We start from the raw sequence: 20,511 nt of genomic DNA, 5'->3' as shown, positions 1-20,511 counted from the left end.
CTGTGTTACTTTTTCAACAGTAACTTGGGTGCAGGTATCAATGGATTGATTGATTGATTTCAGGAATACTTAAAACAGCCCTGTGGTCCTTAAAATTGATTTTAGGCCTGTTCCCCCTTCTGCAATGCATTCATTCAATAATCTCCCTTCCCCCCCCCCCCACCGCCTCCAAATACTGCTAGTTTGGATTTTTATATAACCTTCAAAAGAAGCCTCTTTCCGATATAATTCTGGAGAAAGTGGCTGAGAAAACAAAAACGATAATTGGGCGACTAAATAATTAGGTTTGGGGTATAAGGCTTGATGGTACAGAGACAAAAGTCTACCAGACGGCATTCATTCATTCAATCATCATCGTCATCATCAATCGTATTTATTGAGCGCTTACTGTGTGCAGAGCACTGTACTAAGCGCTTGGGAAGTTGGGAAGCAGCGGGGCTCAGCAGAAAGAGCCCGGGCTTTGAAGTCAGAGGTCATCCGTTCAAATCCCGGCTCTGCCACTTGTCAGCTGGGTGACTTCGGGCAGGTCACTTCGCGTCTCTGGGCCTCAGTTACCTCCTCTGTAAAATGGGGACTAAGACGGTGAGCCCCACGTGGGACAACCTGGTCACCTTGTAAATTTCCCAGCGCTTAGAACAGTGCTTTGCACATAGTAAGCGCTTAATAAATGCCATCATTATTATCATTATTATTATTATTATTCATCACCCTTCAGTCACCCGGGTCCTGCTCCCTTTCTTCCAGCGTGTAGCCGCTGGCAGTCCATAAAGGTCTAAGGCCTCCGGACGCTTTTCGGCTAAACTTAAGGAGCGGCGTGACCTAGTGGATAGAGCCTGGGCCTGGGAATCGGAAGGACCTGGGTTCTAATCCCGGCTCCGCCGCTTCTCCGCCGGGGGATCCAAGAAGCAGCGTGGCTCGGTGGAAAATCAACCAATCAATCGTATTTATTGAGCGCTTACTGTGTGCAGAGCACTGTACTAAGCGCTTGGGAAGTACAAGTTGGCAACATAAGAAAAGAAAAAGATCCCGGGCTTTGGAGTCAGAGGTCATGGGTTCAAATCCCGGCTCCGCCACTTGTCAGCTGCGTGACTTTGGGCAAGGCACTTCGCTTCTCTGGGCCTCAGCTCCCTCATCTGTTAAATGGGGATGAAGACTGTTGAGCCCCATGTGGGACAACCTGATCACCTTGTAACCTCCCCAGCGCTTAGAACAGTGCTTTGCACATTGTAAGCGCTTAATAAATGCCATTATTATCATTATTATTATCCTCCCCCCTCCTCCCTTTCCTCCACCTTACCTCCTTCCCTTCCCCAGAGCACCTGTATATGTTTGTACATATTTATTACTGTATTTATTTATTTATTTTACTTGTACATATCTATTCTATTTATTTTATTTTGTTAATATGTTTGGTTTTGTTCTCTGTCTCCCTCTTCTAGACTGTGAGCCCATGGTTGGGTAGGGAACGTCTCTATATGTTGCCAACTTGTACTTCCCAAGCGCTTAGTACAGTGCTCTGCACACAGTAAGCGCTCAATACGATTGATTGATTGATTGACCCTGCTAAGTGCTTAGTACAGTGCTCTGCACACAGCAAGCGCTCAATAAATACGACTGAATTCATTCATTCATTCAATCGTATTCATTGAGCACTTACTGTGTGCAGAGCACTGTACTAAGCGCTTGGGAAGTCCAAGCTGGCGATATACAGAGACGGTCCCTACCCAACAGCGGGCTCACAGTCTAGAAGGGGGAGACAGACAACAAAACAACACATATTAACCAAATAAAATAAATAGAATAGTAAATATGTACAAGTAAAATAAATAGAGTAATAAATCTGTACAGACATCTATACAGGTGCTGTGGGGAGGGGAAGGAGGTAGGGTGGTGGGGATGGGGAGGGGGAGAGGAAAGAGAGGGCTCAGTGTGGGAAGGCTTCCTGGAGGAGGTGAGCACTCAGTAGGGCTTTGAAGGGAGGAAGAGAGCTAGCTTGGCGGATGGGCGGAGGGAGGGCATTCCGGGCCCGGGGGAGGACGTGGGCCGGGGGTCGACAGCGGGACGGGCGAGAACGAGGCCCGGTGAGGAGATTAGTGGCGGAGGAGCGGAGGGTGCGGGCTGGGCTGGAGAAGGAGAGAAGGGAGGTGAGGTAGGAGGGGGTGAGGTGATGGACAGCCTTGAAGCTGAGTGAGGAGTTGTTATAACTTATCAGCTGGGGGAATCCTGCTAAGTGCTCAGTACAGTGCTCTGCACACAGTAAGCGCTCCATAAATATGACTGAATGAACTTCACTTCTCTGGGCCTCGGTTCGCTCACCTGCAAAATGGGGATTAAGACCGTGAGCCCCATGTGGGACAGGGACTGTGTCCAGCCAGATTTGCTTGTGTTCACCCCAGCGCTCAGTATGGTGCCTGACGCACAGTAGGCGCTTAATGAATCCCATAGAAAAGGAAAGAAAGAAGAACACAATACAGATCTCCATTCTAGCCTAGGCAGAGATAATATCCTCTGTCAGGACTGTGTCTAACCCAACTTGCTTGTATCCCCCTCTCCATCCCCCCCATCTTACCTCCTTCCCTTCCCCACAGCACCTGTATATATGTATATAGGTTTGTACATATTTATTACTCTATTTATTTATTTATTTATTTTACTTGTACATATCCATTCTATTTATTTTGTTAGTATGTTTGGTTTTGTTCTCTGTCTCCCCCTTTTAGACTGTGAGACTGTTGGGTAGGGACTGTCTCTATATGTTGCCAATTTGTACTTCCCAAGCGCTTAGTACAGTGCTCTGCACATAGTAAGCGCTCAATAAATACGATTGATGATGATGATGATGATCTACCCCAGAACTTAGCAGAGTGCCTGGCACATTGTAAGCGCTTAACAAACACCACAATTATTGTCACTATTATTAGGAAGAGCAACTTCGTTTACGACCGTATATAAAAAGGCCTGTTTACTGCTAATTGAGCGGACTTGAATGATCTCAGAGAAGAGAATTTGGAGAAATGATCTCCGTTGTGTTTCAGATTTTATTATTTTTTGGAACCAGATTTTTTGGAATATTATTATTTTGGCCCGTGGAGGAGAGTGAGGCTTAGCAAAGATTTGGATGTCAAGAGGAAGCCTTGCAAAACGAGAGAGAGAGAGAGACAGATCCCTACACGGGATTGAGCCCGGAACACAGCAAGGATCAAGTGGAGACAATGCGGTAGTACTTTCCCAAGCGCTTAGTACAGTGCTGTGCACACAGTAGGCGCTCAATGAATACAGCTGAATGAATGAATGGTCTTTTCCAACTCACTCACTTTCATGGACACTGTCTCTGAAACCTAAGCCCCCAGAGCATCCACGAAGCTGGGAACTGAACGATGCTGCCAAACAGATGCGATCCAGATCTCCGGAGGCTCCGTCTGAATTCAGCCAAGTCATATTTTACGGTAAATATTTCCCAAACAGCTCCTGATGGGCAATGGAGATGGTGATAGAGACCATTTTGGATATTCTAATTCTCAGCAAATATACCCACGTCACCAGTTTTAGAAAAGAAATGTAAATGTGGAACCGAAACGACTGCGCCTGATTCCGCGGGGCATTTCGTGTACCTTCGGCATTTAAGAAACTATACTTTTCCCCTGAAGAAAATATTGGAAATTACTGCTTGAACTTAGATTCTGAAAGTTTAGTGAGGGGCCTGGGCTATTTTTCAGAGAGTACGCCTACTGGGATGGAAGTATCAAATTATCACGCGCTGTTTTCCAACAAGCCGAGGTAGAGCACATCTTCCGGTGGCGATCAAGGCTCGTTTCATCATACTAATAATGATCGTAATAATGATGGCATTTGTTGAGCGCTTACTATGTCCCAGGCACTGTACTAAGCACTGGGGTGGATACAAGCAAACCGAGTTTGACAGAGTCGCTGTCCAGAATAGGGCTTACAATCTCCACTTTAGAAATGGGGTTAACTGAGTACCAGAGAAGTGAAGTAACTTGCCCAAGGTCACACAGCAGACAAGTGGCGGAGCCAGGATGAGAACCCACGACCTTCTGGCTTCTCCTTCTGGAGAAGCAGCGTGGCTCGGAGGAAAGTGCCCGGGCTTTGGAGTCAGAGGTCAAGGGTTCAAATCCCAGCTCCTCCAGTTGTCAGCTGTGTGACTTTGGGCAAGTCACTTCACTTCTCTGGGCCTCAGTTCCCTCATCTGTCAAATGGGGATTAAGACTGTGAGCCCCCCGTGGGACAACCTGATCACCTTGCAACCGCCCCAGCGCTTAGAACAGTGCTTTGCACATAGTACGCGCTTAATAAATGCCATCATTATTATTCCATGCCCGCGCTCTAACCTCTATGCCATGCTGAGCCCGTTCCATCCCACATTAGCCAAAATTAAGGAATTCCACCTGATTAGAATGAGAAGTGAAATTCCGCATTTGGGGCAGGTCGCGTCAGTTGCGGATTTTCGAGGGAGCAAAGCTTTGGGAACGAAAACGTGCCGAGCTGTAAACATCCTCGTTCACGTTTTGCACTTATTGCAACCAGCAGGAACCCCTGCCACACACCAACGCGGTTATCTCTCGTCACAAAGGAACATTCTGAACGTACTGAACATCATTAGCGGCTGCAGCGGTTGCCCAAGCTTGCCATTCGTGGAAACAGCCTTCTGTTAAAAACAGAAAACAGCGGACCTATTTTTACAGAAAAGACGCTCTGCGTTTCCACCAAGACTCCGTTCCCTCCTCCTGCATTCGCAAAGCAAGGAAGGACACGGACAGCCTCTTTTTAATCAATATCCATTCTTTCTGGCAAACTCTCAACCTGAAATCTTGGCCGGGTTCGGTGGCTAAAAGGCAGTGCAATATACATAATAGCATCTGCATGATTTATTTCTTGGGAGAGGGATGGCTTTTTCTTCCAATTATTCGGAGGGCTCTAAATCCAGAAGCAAAGCCTCTTAACCTACTTCTGAACTGAGCTGGCTGGGCAGCAAGGGAGTCGGGGGAGGAGAACGGGTAACAAAGGTACGTGGCAAATCGCTCTGCCGTCCTGCTCGATAACAAAGGGATGCTGGATTTAAGACAAACCTCTTTAAACTGGGGTACTTGAGGATGAAAAACGCACTCCTCTTCTCACGAACTTCTGAGAGGCAGACGTGCCTGGCTGCCAGGATTCTGGTGGAACTTTCCTTTCCTTTCCTTTTTCCTTTCCTTTCCTTTCCGTCTATGTTGGTTATGGTCTACCAACTCTGTTGGACTGTATTCTCCCACGTGCTTAGTACAACACCCTTCACCCCATAAGCCCTTAAAAAATACTATCGACGGACTGACTGTAATAGTAGGAACAGGGCTGGCAGGGATCAGAGCCAACAACCGTAACTGAATTCCTCGCGTGGGTTATCGGGGCTGAAGTCTCCACGCTTCGGCGGGAGACCAGTCCTTCATTTGCCAAGGGAGATACCAACGTGACAATCCACCATCGCTATAAAAATACCATTGGTATGTCAATCAACCGCCCAGTTATTGAGCACTTACAACGCTACATTCATTCATTTAATCGCATTCATTGAGGGCCTACTGTTTGCAAAGCACTGAACTAAGCACTTGGGAGAGTACAATGTACCAATACACCGACACATTCCCTGCCCACAATGAGTTTACAGTCTAGAGGGGGAGGCAGACTTTAATAATAACGATAATAATGACGGCATTTGTTAAGCGCTTACTATGCGCCAGGCCCTGTACTAAGCGCTGGGACTGTTATAAGCAAATCAAGTTGGACACAGTCCATCCCATTTGGGGCTCACACTCTCTACCCCTGTTTTACAGATGGGGGAAGTGAGGCCCAGAGAAGTGAAGTCACTTGCCCACGGTCACACAGCAGACAAGTGGTGGAGTCGGAAAGAACCCATGACCTTCTGATTCCCAGGCCCGGCCTCTATCCTTGTCTTGTCTTATGCCATGGAGTCATTTCCAACCCACAGCGACGCACTGGACACTTCTCTCCCAACTCCCCACCTCCATCAGCAATCGTTCTGGTAGCGTATCCATAGTCTTCCTTGTAAAAATACAGAAGTGGTTTCCACTGTCTCCTTCCACGCAGTTAACTTGAGTCTCCAACCCTCGACCCTCTCCCATGTCGCCGCTGCCCAGCACGGGTGAATTTCGACTTGTAGCAGATTGGAAACTCTCCAGGTGTGACCCTGAGAGGGGAGCGCCCTATCCACTACGCCACAACAGAAAGAATTAAATGAAAGATCTGGACGTAAGTGCTGTGGGGCTGGGAGGCGGGGGATGACTCGAGGGAGCAAATGGAAGAGTGACAGAGAAGGGAGCGGGAGAAGAAGAAAGGCCTTATGGTGGAGACGTGCCTCCAATAAAGATCCGGGCAGAGGATTGTTCCTGGTCGGAGGGTTAGCTCCGTATCCCTGGAGGGAAGAGGGAAGGGGGTCTGGACTACAGACTGTGGAACTGGATACTTCACAGCCTCCCTCAGAGGTGATGGTTAAATCACTGAAAGGACGGAAGAGAGACAAGGTATCGGTCCTTGTTGGTTCCGGGATGAGAGTGCTCTTTCTCTATTTAAGGTCAGTGATCACTAACATAGCGCCCAGGAGAGTAAAGGTGAGTTCTTGCTAAATAAGATACAGGCCAACACAGATCTCTGTTTCCTTGAATGGCAACTTTCAAATAGTGACAGTCAGACTGATTATGAAGTCGTCAAGTGAATCATCTACCCCAGTGCTTAATACGGTGCCTGACAAGTGAATTATTTTACCCATATATATATATACATCGTTTCACAGGAGTGAGCGAGAGCAAGAGATTGTGTGAAGACACTGGGTTTTTACGCTCGCCTACTTGGGAACGAATTAAATGATCACACCCATTTGAAACCTGCAATATCAAAAGCAGGGTATGGAATGGAGAGCAAGGTGCCAGATGCCACAGTAGGAATTTTTAACTGTGATTTTTCGTGCATTTGGATAGGTTAAGGTGTGATAGTGGCATTTCCAGTTTACGGGCTTTCAAAAACGGAAAGGTAGGGAGGCGCACTGACAAGTCAAAATCCTAATGCGTGCACCCTTACAAATGGATCAATGGCTTCTTTCAAACCGCTTCGAAACAAATAATGATTTCCTATTGCGGATTCCAGGGCAATTCGTTGTGGGCAGGGAACGCGTCTGCTTGCTGGTATATTGTATTCGCTCTAGCACCCTGTACAGTGCTCTGCACACAGTAAGCGCTCAATAAACATGACAATGAATGAATGAATCCAACAGGGTTTCAAATATGCAACCGGATTTATAAAACCTATATTCATATAGGCAGGGAGCCCTCCTTATTCATATGCCTCATGGAGCAATTGAGAAACACTTGGCCAGTCTCACATGGCATTTACTTTTCCCCCGGTCTATGCAGATGGGGAAAGAACAGCTCAGTGAGGGTGAGAGATCTGTTGAAGTTTGAGCAAACCCTCAGTTCCACTTCCACCGGGGAAACTGAGGAATTTTAACATCCACTCAGGCTTCTTTACCAGTGAGCCGTGGCCCAGCCCATTAAAGCGATCATTTATCTCTCATCTTTCCTAAATGATGATGATGGCATCTGTTAAGCAACTACTACGTGCACATACTTTCCACATAGTAAGCGCTTAATAAATGCCATCATTATTATGTGTGAAGCACTGTTCTAAGCGCTGGGGGGATACTTAACTTCTCTGTGCCTCAGTTCCCTCATCTGTAAAATGAGGATTAAGACCGTGAGTCCCTGTGGGACAACCTGATCACCTTGTAACCTCCCCAGCGCTTAGAACAGTGCTTTGCACATAGTAAGCACTTAATAAATGTCATTATTATTATTATTATATTTATACAGATTTATTACTCTATTTTAGTTGTACATATTTACTATTTATTTTGTTAGTGATGTGCATATAGCTTTAATTCTATTTGTTCTGACGATTTTGACACCTGTCTACATGCTTTGTTTTGTTGTCTGTCTCCCCCTTCTAGACTGTGAGCCCGTTGTTGGGTAGGGACCGTCTCTATATGTTGCCGACTTGTACTTCCCAAGCGCTTAGTACAGTGCTCTGCACACAGTAAGTGCTCAATAAATATGATTGAATGAATGAATGAATCAGGCTGTCCCACTTGGGGCTCACAGTCTTCATCCCCGTTTTCCAGATGAGGTAACTGAGGCACAGAGAAGTGAAGTGACTTGTCCAAAGTCACACAGCTGACTAGTGGCAGAGTCGGGATTAGAACCCGTGACCTCTGGCTCCCAAGCCCGTGCTCTTTCCACTGAGCCACGCTGCTTCTCCCGAGGATCTTACGCCTTCTGCGATGTGGCAGATTGATGATGATGGCAGCAACAAGCCTAAGTGCACTTGGGGGGATAAATGGTCTTCAAAGAATTATCATTCGTTGGAATAGTAATAATAACGATGGCATTTATGAAGCGCTTACTATGTGCAAAGCATTGTTCTAAGCGCTGGAATGGAAAACTGGGTCCGATGCTTTTTATCCGGGTTTCGGCTTGAAGGGGGCGTGGCGGGGAGGAGAAGGGGGCAGAATGCGGCTGATCTACTTTGCCTACGCTCAACTTACCCGGTGGGGCATCAACATGCAACTTATTAATCAATCAATCAATCAATCGTATTTATTGAGCGCTTACTGTGTGCAGAGCACTGTACTAAGCACTTGGGAAGTACAAGTTGGCAACATTATTACCCGATGAGTGCACGTCAGGGTCTTACTGATCATATTTACAGCCATCAATGATACACAGCCCGTCTATTTGAAGCGCTGTCTGTCTCCGAGGCCAAATTGACAGTTTATAGCGGCAAGGCTGGAAGCTGCTCCACCCGGACCCATTTCATTAAGCCAAGAGAGCTAGGGAAGGAAAAACCCGCTACTGCCCCTCAGGACCCGAAAACCTTCCCGGACGGATTACCTGACTCACCCTCAGCCGGAGCCACGAGTGCAGCAGGTTTCCTTGGGGCAGCTGAAATGATCTTATTTCGACTTCATTTCCCTTAATTTCCCCCGCTCCGCGCATCTCCTCCAAGAGGCCTTCCGCGACTAAGTCCTCTTTTCCCACTCGGACTAGTCTCTAATCAATCAATCAATCAATCAATCGTATTTATTGAGCGCTTACTGTGTGCAGAGCACTGTACTAAGCGCTTGGGAAGTACAAGTTGGCAACATTATTACCCGATGAGTGCACGTCAGGGTCTTACTGATCATATTTACAGCCATCAATGATACACAGCCCGTCTATTTGAAGCGCTGTCTGTCCCTGAGGCCAAATTGACAGTTCATATCGGCAAGGCTGGAAGTTGCTCCACCCGGACCCATTTCATTAAGCCAAGAGAGCTAGGGAAGGAAAAACCCGCTACTGCCCCTCAGGACCCGAAAACCTTCCCGGACGGATTACCTGACTCACCCTCAGCCGGAGCCACGAGTGCAGCAGGTTTCCTTGGGGCAGCTGAAATGATCTTATTTCGACTTCATTTCCCTTAATTTCCCCCGCTCCGCGCATCTCCTCCAAGAGGCCTTCCGCGACTAAGTCCTCTTTTCCCACTCGGACCAGTCTCTAATCAATCAATCAATCAATCGTATTTATTGAGCGCTTACTGTGTGCAGAGCACTGTACTAAGCGCTTGGGAAGTACAAGTTGGCAACATTATTACCCAATGAGTGCACGTCAGGGTCTTACTGATCATATTTAGAGCCATCAATGATACACAGCCCGTCTATTTGAAGCGCTGTCTGTCTCCGAGGCCAAATTGACAGTTTATAGCAGCAAGGCTGGAAGCTGCTCCACCCGGACCCATTTCATTAAGCCAAGACAGCCAGGGAAGAAAAAACCCGCTATTGCCCCTCAGGACCCGAAAACCTTCCCGGACTGATTACTTGACACCCTCAGCCGAAACCAAGGGTGCAGCAGGTTTCCTTGGGGCAGCTGAAATGATCTTATTTCGACTTTATTTCCCTTAATTTCCCCCGCTCCGCGCATCTCCTCCAAGAGGCCTTCCCCGACTAAGTCCTCTTTTCCCACTCGGACTAGTCTGTAATCAATCAATCAATCGTATTTATTGAGCGCTTACCGTGTGCAGAGCACTGTACTAAGCGCTTGGGAAGTCCAAGCTGGCAACATATAGAGACGGTCCCTACCCAACAGTGGGCTCACGGTCTAAAAGGCGGAGACAGAGAACAAAACCAAGCATACTAACAAAATAAAATAGAATAGATATGTACAAGTAAAATAAATAAATAGAGTAATAAATATGAACAATATGTACAATCAATGTGGGGTGGGAATTGTCTGTTTATTGTTGTATTGTACTCTCCCAAGTGCTTAGTACAGTGCTCTGCACACAGTAAGTACTCAGTAAGTATGATTGATGGATCGATCTGCACCCAGCAGGCATCCAGTACGTGGCTCAGTGGAAAGAGCCCAGGCTTTGGAGTCAGAGGTCATGGGTTCAAATCCCGGCTCCGCCACTTGTCAGCTGGGTGACTGCGGGCAAGTCACTTCACTTCTCTGGGCCTCAGTTACCTCATCTGTAAAATGGGGATTACGACTGTGAACCCCACGTGGGACAACCCAATCACCTTGTATCCTCCCCAGCGCTTAGAACAGTGCTTTGCACATAGTAAGCGCTTAACAAATGCCATCATTACTTATTATTACTATTTATTACTCTCGGGGGAGTAGCGTCCTTGCTTGGAGAACTGAGCTCAGTAAGTGAAATAAGAAAGGCGGGATCGTATTTACTTGCTTGTTTTTTGTTTTTTTTTTAAACTCCATGAATAGCACTGATTACGGATTACCGGAGGGCGACGACTAATCTGACCAGATGGAATTTTGTGGTGCTGTTATTTTGAGGAGGCTTGGCTTTGTAGGGAGAAAAGCGCAGGTTATGATGCCTCAAGATCATGATGGATGTGAGTGGAAGAATGAAAAATAATTATATCTTTTTCTTATTTTTGCTGAAAGGGAAACTGCACTTTCAGTTCACCTGATACATTGTGAAGTTATCGCATCACACTTAAATCCTCCACTTAAAATAGTTTTCCGCACAAATGATTTCGGCGTCTGTGGAGCTAAACGAAAGCAACGTCTTTGGGATGATCCTCCAAATCTGTCTTCTAATCCCGGCTCTGCCGCTTGTCTGCTGTGTGAACTTGGGCAAATCACTTCACTTCTCTGGGCCTCAGTTTCCTCATCTGTAAAATGGGGACCGAGACTGTGAACCCCACGTGGGACACGGACTGTGTCCAACCTGATGGGCTGGTATGTGCCTGGCGCATAAGTGCTTAACAAATACCATAAAAACAAATCTCCCTCTAGCTATTGCAAATTCACATAAACTGAGAAAAAGGACTGCATTCCTCTCCCAACAACAACTAAAGACACCGTCCAAATAAATATATCTATGTAAAGAACCAGATTTCCTCTAAGGTTTCACAGGTGAATGATACGTTTTTGACAGAACAACACTGGATGAAGAATTACTAGACTTACTGGAGTGTGAGCCCGTTGTTGGGTAGGGGCCGTATCTATATGTTGCCAACTTGTACTTCCCAAGTGCTTAGTAAAGTGCTCTGCACACAGTAAGTGCTCAGTAAATACAACTGAATTACAACCCTGCAGTTGGCAGGCAAGGTAAATTCAATTAAAATTGCCTGCCGTGTGACCTTGGGCAAGTCGCTTGACTTCATTGTGCCTGTTACCCCAGCTGTAAAACGGGGATGAAGACCGTGAGCCTCATGTGGGACCGGGACTGTGTCCGATCCGATTAGATCGAGTCGACCCTAGTGCTTAATACAGTGCCTGGCACATAGCAAGCGCTTAACAGATACTTAGTACAGTGCTAAGCGCTTACTACAGTGCTCTGCACATAGTAAGCGCTCAATAAATACGATTGATGATGATACTACTTTTTTTAAACTGCACCTATAGATGTTGTGACGTATCTATTGTTTTCTACAGCTACTACATTAGTACGATGCAGGAAAGACAAAGCTGTATATCATTTCCTGTGACCACAATTCTCCGCTACATGATGGTGAGGAGAATTCATTCATTCATTCAATCGTATTTATTGAGCGCTTACTGTGTGCAGAGCACTGTACTAAGCGCTTGGGAAGTCTAAGTTGGCAACATAGAGAGACGGTCCCTACCCAACAGCGGGCTCACAGTCTAGAAGGGGGAGATGGACAACAAGACAGAACATTCTTAAGTAGTGTCTGAATCAATCAATCAATCAATCAATCGTATTTATTGAGCGCTTACTGTGTGCAGAGCACTGTACTAAGCGCTTGGGAAGTACAAGTCGGCAATGTATAGAGACGGTCCCTACCCAACAGCGGGCTCACAGTCTAGAAGGGGGAGATGGACAACAAGACAGAACATTCTTAAGTAGTGTCTGAATCAATCAATCAGTCGTATTTATTGAGTGCTTACTGTGTGCAGAGCACTGTACTGAAGCGCTTGGGAAGTATAAGTCGGCAACATCTAGAGACGGTCCCTACCCAACAGCAGGCTCACAGTCTAGAAGGGGGAGATGGACAACAAGACAGAACATTCTTAAGTAGTGTCTGAATCAATCAATCAGTCGTATTTATTGAGCGCTTACTGTGTGCAGAGCACTGTACTAAGCGCTTGGGAAGTCCAAGTTGGAAACATCTAGAGACGGTCCCTACCCAACAGCGGGCTCACAGTCTAGAAGGGGGAGATGGACAACAAGACAAAGCATTCTTAAGTAGTGTCTGAAGTGAGTCACTAACCCATTTCTCCTCTTCTCAAAGGAGCCCTTCTTGCAGAGTATCTAGGCCTGGGAAAGAGAGCTTCAGAAATAAATAATATCTCAAGGAATAAACCAAAACACCGAGCCCGAGAATGAGATCTAGCTACACTAAAATAACCTCTCGACCCCCATCGTAAAATCCCTTTAGAGCTTGTTGTGGGCCGGGAAGCATCTACGTGCACCGTACTCCCTCAAGCGCTTTGTACAGTGCTCCGCACAGAGTAAGCGCTCAATGAATACCACTGATGATGATGATGATAATAATAATAATAATGATGATGATGGATGGCATTTATTAAGCGCTTACTATGTGCAGAGCACTGTTCTAAGCGCTGGGGGGGATACAAGGTGATCAGGTTGCCCCACATGGGGCTCACAATCTTCATCTTCATGGAGAAGCAGCCTGGCTCAGTGGAAAGAGCCTGGGCTTTGGAGTCAGAGGTCATGGGTTCAAATCCCGGCTCTGCCAATTGTCAGCTGTGTGACTTTGGGCAAGTCACTTCACTTCCTTGGGCCTCAGTGACCTCATTCGTAAAATGGGGGATTAAGACTGTGAGCCAACAACCTGTGGGACAACCTGATTACCTTGTATCTACTGGTGGACTGCTTTAAATAATAATAATAATAATAATGGCATTTGTTAAGCGCTTAAATTCCGTCATAAAATTCCTTTAGAGCTTGTTGTGGGCCAGGAAGCATCTACATGCACTGTACTCCCTCAAGCACTTAGTACAGTGCTCCACACAGAGTAAGCGCTCAATGAATACCACTGATGATGATGATGATAATAATAATAATAATAATAATGATGATGGCATTTATTAAGCGCTTACTACATGCAGAGCACTGTTCTACGCGCTGGGGGGGGTTACAAGGTGATCAAGTTGCCCCACGTGGGGCTCACAGTCTTAATCCCCATTTTCCAGTTGAGGGAACTGGGGCTCGGAGAAGTCAAGTGACTTGCCCAAGGTCACACAGCAGACATGTGGTGGAGGCAGGATTCGAACCCATGACCTCTGACTCCAAAGCCCGGGCTCTTTCCGCTGAGCCACACCGCTTCTCCAACTTTAAAGCCATTTAAAGCCAACGGTGAGGAGTTTTTGTTTGAGGCGGAGGTGGACGGGCAACCACTGGACATTTTGGAGGAGCGGGATGACAAGTCCTGAACTTTTTGGAGAAAAATGATCCTGGCAGCGGAGTGAGGTGTGGACTGGAGTGGGGAGAGCCCGCTGTTGGGTAGGGAACGTCTCTAGATGTTGTCAACTTGTACTTCCCGAGCGCTTAGTCCAGTGCTCTGCACACAGTAAGCGCTCAATAAATACGATCGAATGAATGAGAGGCAGGAGGCTGGGAGGTCAGCGCGGAGGCTAATCCATCATCATCATCATCAATCGTTTTTATTGAGCGCTTACTATGTGCAGAGCACTGTACTAAGCGCTCGGGAAGTACAAATTGGCAACATATAGAGACAGTCCCTCCCCGACAGCGGGCTCACAGTCTAAAAGGGGGAGACAGAGAACTAAACCAAACATACTAACAAAATAAAATAAATAGAATAGATATGTACAAGTAAAATAGAGTAATAAATATATTATATTATATTATATATATTATATTATATTTATTACTCTATTTTACTTGTACATATCTATTCTATTTATATATTTATCTATTCTATTTACTCTATATATTATATATATATTATATTATATTTATTACTCTATTTTACTTGTACATATCTATTCTATTACTACTAATACTAATAAATATACTAATAAATATAATATAATATAATAATAACCAGGTAGGATAGGATGAGTGATTGCATTAGCGTGGTAGCAGTCTGGATGGAGAGGAAAGGGTGGATTTCAGCCACGCTGTGAAGGTGGGACTGACGGGATTTAGTGATGGATTGACTACGTGGGTTGAATGACGGAGTGGAGCCAAGGCTAACGCCAAGGTCCGAGCTGGTGAGACAGGAAGGATGGAGGTGCCGTCTACAGTGACGGGAAGGTCAGGGGGAGGACAGGGCTTGGTTGGGAAGATAAGGAGCTGTGTTAAGTTTAAGGAACGGGAGGACATCCGAGTAGAGATGTCTTGAAGGCAGTACAAATTGGCAACACATACAGACAGTCCCTACCCAACAGTGGGCTCACAGTCTAAAAGGGGGAGACAGAGAACAAAACCAAACATACTAACAAAATAAAATAAATAGAATAAATAATAAACATACCTAACAAGTGGCGGAGGCTGGGATTAGAAACCAAGTCCTTCTGACTCTTTGGTCCGTGCTCTATCCGCATGGCCACGCAGTTGCACTGGTGCTTGTTTTGGTTTATTTTTTAAGGTATTTGTTAAGCGCTTACTATGTGCCAGGCACCATATTAAGCACTTGGGTGGGTAGGTAAGTAGGCCACGCTGCATCTCTTGATTCACTTGCCCTTTCTCCCTTCAAGATAACCGTCTGGATCCGTCTCCCTACAACGAGCTTACAGTCTAGAGGGGGAACTTACAGTCTACAGAGGGCTACTGCAAGGATGATGAGAACTGCAATGTGCAAGACGATTTTAAGGGTTTCAATGATTATTCCCCATCTATACTTCAAGCAAACCAACTCTCCATTAACTCTTTGAGACTGTGAGCCCACTGTTGGGTAGGGACTGTCTCCACCCTGTACTTCCCAAGCGCTCAGTACGGTGCTCTGCACATAGTAAGCGCTCAATAAATACGATTGATGATGATGATGAGGAGGAGGAGGAGAGGCGAGACTGGAGAGAGGGGGAGGGATCGGGGCTGGAGATGGAGATCGTGGGAGCGAACGAGCTCTCCAAGGCAGAGGGTGTCGACTGGAAGGGGCCCCAGAAGTGGACCACGCTGGATTACCTGCAAACCGAGCACTGTCTCTGAGGCTGCAGCGCGGTGAACATGACGATGACGGAATAGTTGCGGGGCGGGGCCTTCAGGAACCTTCGGAACTTGTCTCCGTTCATGCGGATGACGGAGCGTCGTGCGCTCCACTCCATCAGCTGCTCCACTTTTTCGGCTAACAGGTTCTGCGATCACAGGCGAGAAGGCAAGACGGGGGTTGGCGGTGGGGGCGACTCCGGTTCCAGTGACCCGCGGAATCGGGCCTACGATGGGGGGGGACTGCTCAATTGCACAGCGTACCTTAACTGTCGTTGCAAAAATGAAATACAAAGCAGCGTAATGGGCTAACTTAGACTGTCGCCATGTTCCAGGAAGGGAATGTGTCTGCTAATTATTAATAATTATAATTGTGGTATTTGTTAAGCACTTATTATGTGCTTACAGTATAAACGCCAGGGTGGATATATAGAAGAAAATCGGGTTGGACACAGTTCCTGTCCCACCTGGGGCTCACAGTCTAATCCTGTTGGATTGCCCTCTCTTCAATGCTTAGAACAGTGCTCTGTACTTTTAGTAAGCACTCAATAAATATCACTGATTGATTGATTTGTTCCGTGCTTACTATGTGCAGCTGTGTGACTTTGGGCAAGCCACTTTACTCCTCTGGGTCTCAGTTCCCTCATCTGTAAAATGGGGATTAAAGCTGTGAGCCCCCCGTGGGACAACCTGATCTCCTTGTAATCTCCCCAGCAGCGCTTAGAACAGTGCTTTGCCCATAGTAAGTGCTTAATAAATGCCATCATCATTATTATTATCATTATTAGCAGGCACTGTACTAAGTGCTGGGGGAGATGCAAGCTAATCGAGTTGGAAACATCATCAATCATCAATCGTATTTATTGAGCGCTTACTATGTGCAGAGCACTGTACTAAGCGCTTGGGAAGTACAAATTGGCAACATATAGAGACAGTCCCTACCCAACAGTGGGCTCACAGTCTAAAAGGGGGAGACAGAGAACAAAACCAAACATACCAACAAAATAAAATAAATAGAATAGATATGTACAAGTAAAATAAATAGAGTAATAAATATGTACAAACATATATACAGGTGCTGTGGGGAAGGGAAGGAGGTAAGATGGGGGGGATGGAGAGGGGGACGAGGGGGAGAGGAAGGAAGGGGCTCAGTCTGGGAAGGCCTCCTGGAGGAGGTGAGCTCTCAGCAGGGCCTTGAAGGGAGGGAAACAGTTCCGGTCCCACTTGGGGCTCACAGTCTTCATCCCTATTTTACAGATGAGGTCACTGAGGCCCAGAGAAGTGACGCGATTTGCCCAAGGCCACACAGCAGATACGTGGCAGGGCAGGAATTAGAACCAGGTCCTTCTGATTTTCAGGTCTGTGCCCTATCCATTAGGCCGCACTGCTTCTGCAGAGGGCCGCGTAGATACGTACCTCCCTGCGAGAGAGCATGGCAACAGCCTGAGCATCGGGGGATGAGAAACCTACGTTCTAGTGCCAGCTGTGCCCGGCCCGCCGTGCGGGACCTTTGGCAAATCGCCGACCCTCGCCGTGCCTCGGCCTCCTCCTCCGCAAAATGCGGAGGAGATCGCGCCTGGAAGTCGGAAGGACCTGGGTTCTAATCCTGGCTCTGCCGCTCGTCTGCTGTGTGACCTTGGGTGTGTCGCTTCACTTCTCTGGGCCTCGGTGAACTCATCTGTAAAAGGGAGATCGAGACCGTGAGCTCCATGTGGGATCGGGACTTGTGGCCACCCCAGTGCTTAGAACAGTGTCCGGCACACGGTATGCCCTGTAACAAATACTACGGTTATTACTATCATAATCCTAGTCTCCGTCCCTCTTAGACTCTGAGCTGCAGGTGGAATGGAGCCTGAATCCCATATGGGTTCAAATCCCTGAATTGTCAGCTGTGTGACTTTGGGCAAGTCACTTCACTTCTCTGGGCCTCAGTTCCCTCATCTGTAAAATGGGGATGGAGACTTTAAGCCCCCCTTGGGACAGCCTGATCACCTTGTATCCTCCCCAGCGCTTAGAACAGTGCTTTGCACATAGTAAGCACTTAATAAATGCCATTATTATTATCATTATTATTATTATATGAGTTATGAAGGCTAGATGGTCCATTCCCAACAATATTCTAGACTCTGAGTTTGTCGTGGGCGTGGACTGTGTCTGTTTATTCTTCTATTGTCCTCTCCCATTCACTTCACTTCTCTGGGCCTCAGTTACCTCATCTGTCAAATGGGGATGAAGACTGTGAGCCCCCCATGGGACAACCTGATCACCTTGTAACCTCGCCAGCACTTACACCAGTGCTTTGCACATAGTAAGCGCTTAATAAATGCCATTATTATTATTATTATTTATTGAGTGCTTACTGTGTGCAGAGCACTGTACTAAGCGCTTGGGAAGTACAAGTTGGCAACATACAGGGACGGTCCCTAACCACCAACGGGCTCCCAAGCGCTTAGAACAGTGCTCTGCACACAGTAAGTGCTCAGTAAATACGACTGAATGAATGAAAGAACCGTGAGGAAGGATGTCTCAATGGCCAACTAGAAAAAATTCCCTCTAAAGTGTCCTGTTGACCATGTTGGAGCTGAATAATAGGCTAGGCGGTCTAGCCTAGCACACAACACTGCATTTTTTATGATCTAACAACGATAATAATTATAGCATTTGTTAAGCGCTTGATTATGATGATGATGGCATTTATTAAGCACTTACTATGTGCAAAGCACTGTTCTAAGCGCTGGGGACGATACAAAGTAATCAAGTTGTCCCATGTGGGGCTCACAGACTTAATCCCCATTTGACAGATGAGGTTACTGAGGCCCAGAGAAGTGAGGTGACTTGTCCAAAGTCACCCAGCTGACAAGTGGCAGGGCCGGGATTTGAACCCATGACCTCTGACTCCAAAGCCCGGGCTCTTTCCACTGAGCCACGCACTCAGGTGCCAGGCACTGTACTAAGTGCCAGCGTGGGTCCAAGCAAATCGGGTTGGACACAGTCCCTGGCCACGTAGGGCTCACAGTCTGAATCATCATCATCATCATCATCAATCGTATTTATTGAGCGCTTACTATGTGCAGAGCACTGTACTAAGTGCTTGGGAAGTACAAGTTGGCAACATATAGAGACAGTCCCTACCCAACAGATGAGGTAACTGAGGCACAGAGAAGTGAAGTGACTTGCCCAAGGCCACACAGCAGACAAGTGGCGGAGCCAGGATTAGAAACCATGACCTTCTCATTCCCCTGTCCTTGCTCTATCTACTAGCTCACGTTGCTCCTCCAAAGTATTTCTCACATAATAACCTTCAAAACTCGACACATGCTACGGGGTAATCCTAAAAATTACAGAAAGCATTAATCCAAACCCCAACAGCAGGGCCCCAAACTAATCATCATCATCATCAATCGTATTGATTGAGCGCTTACTGTGTGCAGAGCACTGTACTAAGCGCTTGGGAAGTACAAATTGGCAACATATAGAGACAGTCCCTCCCCAACAGTGGGCTCACAGTCTAAAAGGGGGAGACAGAGAACCAAACCAAACGTACTAACAAAATAAAATCAATAGAATAGATATGTCCAGGTAAAATAAATAAATAAATAAATAGGGTAATAAATATGTACATACATATATACAGGTAATAACTTTTAGCGCCCCATAAAACAAGTAGTTCTAAGTGAACAGTGTTTCTAACTATTGGAAAGTATCCATGGTATTCCTTTAAATGAGATAACGGGGGGAAAAAAAAACCAACTGTTTTCATAAAATTGCACTTGGCATTTTCCTTCGCTGGTATCCATTGTTTTTATTCCATCTCTGCAAAACGTACCCGGTGGGAAGATTTACTATATAAGGCCGTAATAGCATTCTGTGACTTTTTTTTTTCTTTCGGAGTGTCACATATAAGGTCGGGTCAGCACTTCTACGATGAACACATATATTTTCAGTCCTGCTCTATTTTCTCTGGGTAGAAACTTGGCATTCAAACCTCACATCCAAAGAGCAATTTCTCACTGCAAAGTTTGGGAGAACAATTTCACCTGACAAATTCTCACTTTCAGGAGCATCAAAAAGAGACGCGCTCCGGACGCTACGGTCGTGCGATGCCTCTTGACGTTGTTATTATAAAAGGAAGGCCCGTGTTTTCCCCTTCCATCATCAATCGTATTTATTGAGCGCTACGTGCAGAGCAGTTCATGTGTCTTTCGGGCTCCCTCACCGATACAGAAAGCCACCGTAAAATGATAGGAATTATCCCTAAATTCCTTCTAGAACAGTTGACTGATTTCCGTGGAGCCAAAACCATGGATACTTGGTGTCAGAGATGGAAAAGGCTCAGGGCCAAATCCGTGCGGGGGACTAGCCATTGCAACTACCCAGGAAAGATGGCTGTCTAGTCTTTTTTTAAAAAAATGGCATTTCAATCAATCAATCAATCATTCGTATTTATTGAGCGCTTACTGTGTGCAGAGCACTGTACTAAGCGCTTGGGAAGTACAAGCTGGCAACATATAGACAGTCCCTACCCAACAGTGGGCTCACAGTCTAGGAGGGGGAGACAGACAACAAAACCAAACATACTAACAAAATAAATAGAATAGATAGGTACAAGCAAAATAAATAAATAGAGTCTGCTAAGTGCTTATTATGTGCCAGGCACTGTATTAAGCACTGGGGTAGATAGATACGACCGAATCACGTTGGACGTGGTCCATGTCCCACATGGGCTCTTAATCCCCATTTCACAGACAGGCAGCTTGGCTCGGTGAAAAGAGCCCGGGCTTGGGAGTCAGA

General features: G+C 46.4%; 1 protein-coding gene across 1 annotated transcript in view; it reads right to left on the bottom strand.

Moving 5' to 3' along the window:
• Positions 1-20,511, bottom strand: part of TUSC3 (tumor suppressor candidate 3) — a 165,545-nt gene that overhangs the window by 93,733 nt on the left and 51,301 nt on the right. Inside the window, exon 3 of the mRNA XM_038769127.1 lies at positions 15,700-15,869. Within this exon, the coding sequence (XP_038625055.1) occupies positions 15,700-15,869 (170 nt within the window). The remainder of the gene's footprint in view (positions 1-15,699; positions 15,870-20,511) is intronic.

Source organism: Tachyglossus aculeatus, chromosome X5 (genome assembly GCF_015852505.1).
Source record: "Tachyglossus aculeatus isolate mTacAcu1 chromosome X5, mTacAcu1.pri, whole genome shotgun sequence".
NCBI classification, from domain to species: Eukaryota; Metazoa; Chordata; class Mammalia; order Monotremata; family Tachyglossidae; genus Tachyglossus; species Tachyglossus aculeatus.
This window is presented reverse-complemented; position numbering and strand designations above follow the sequence as displayed.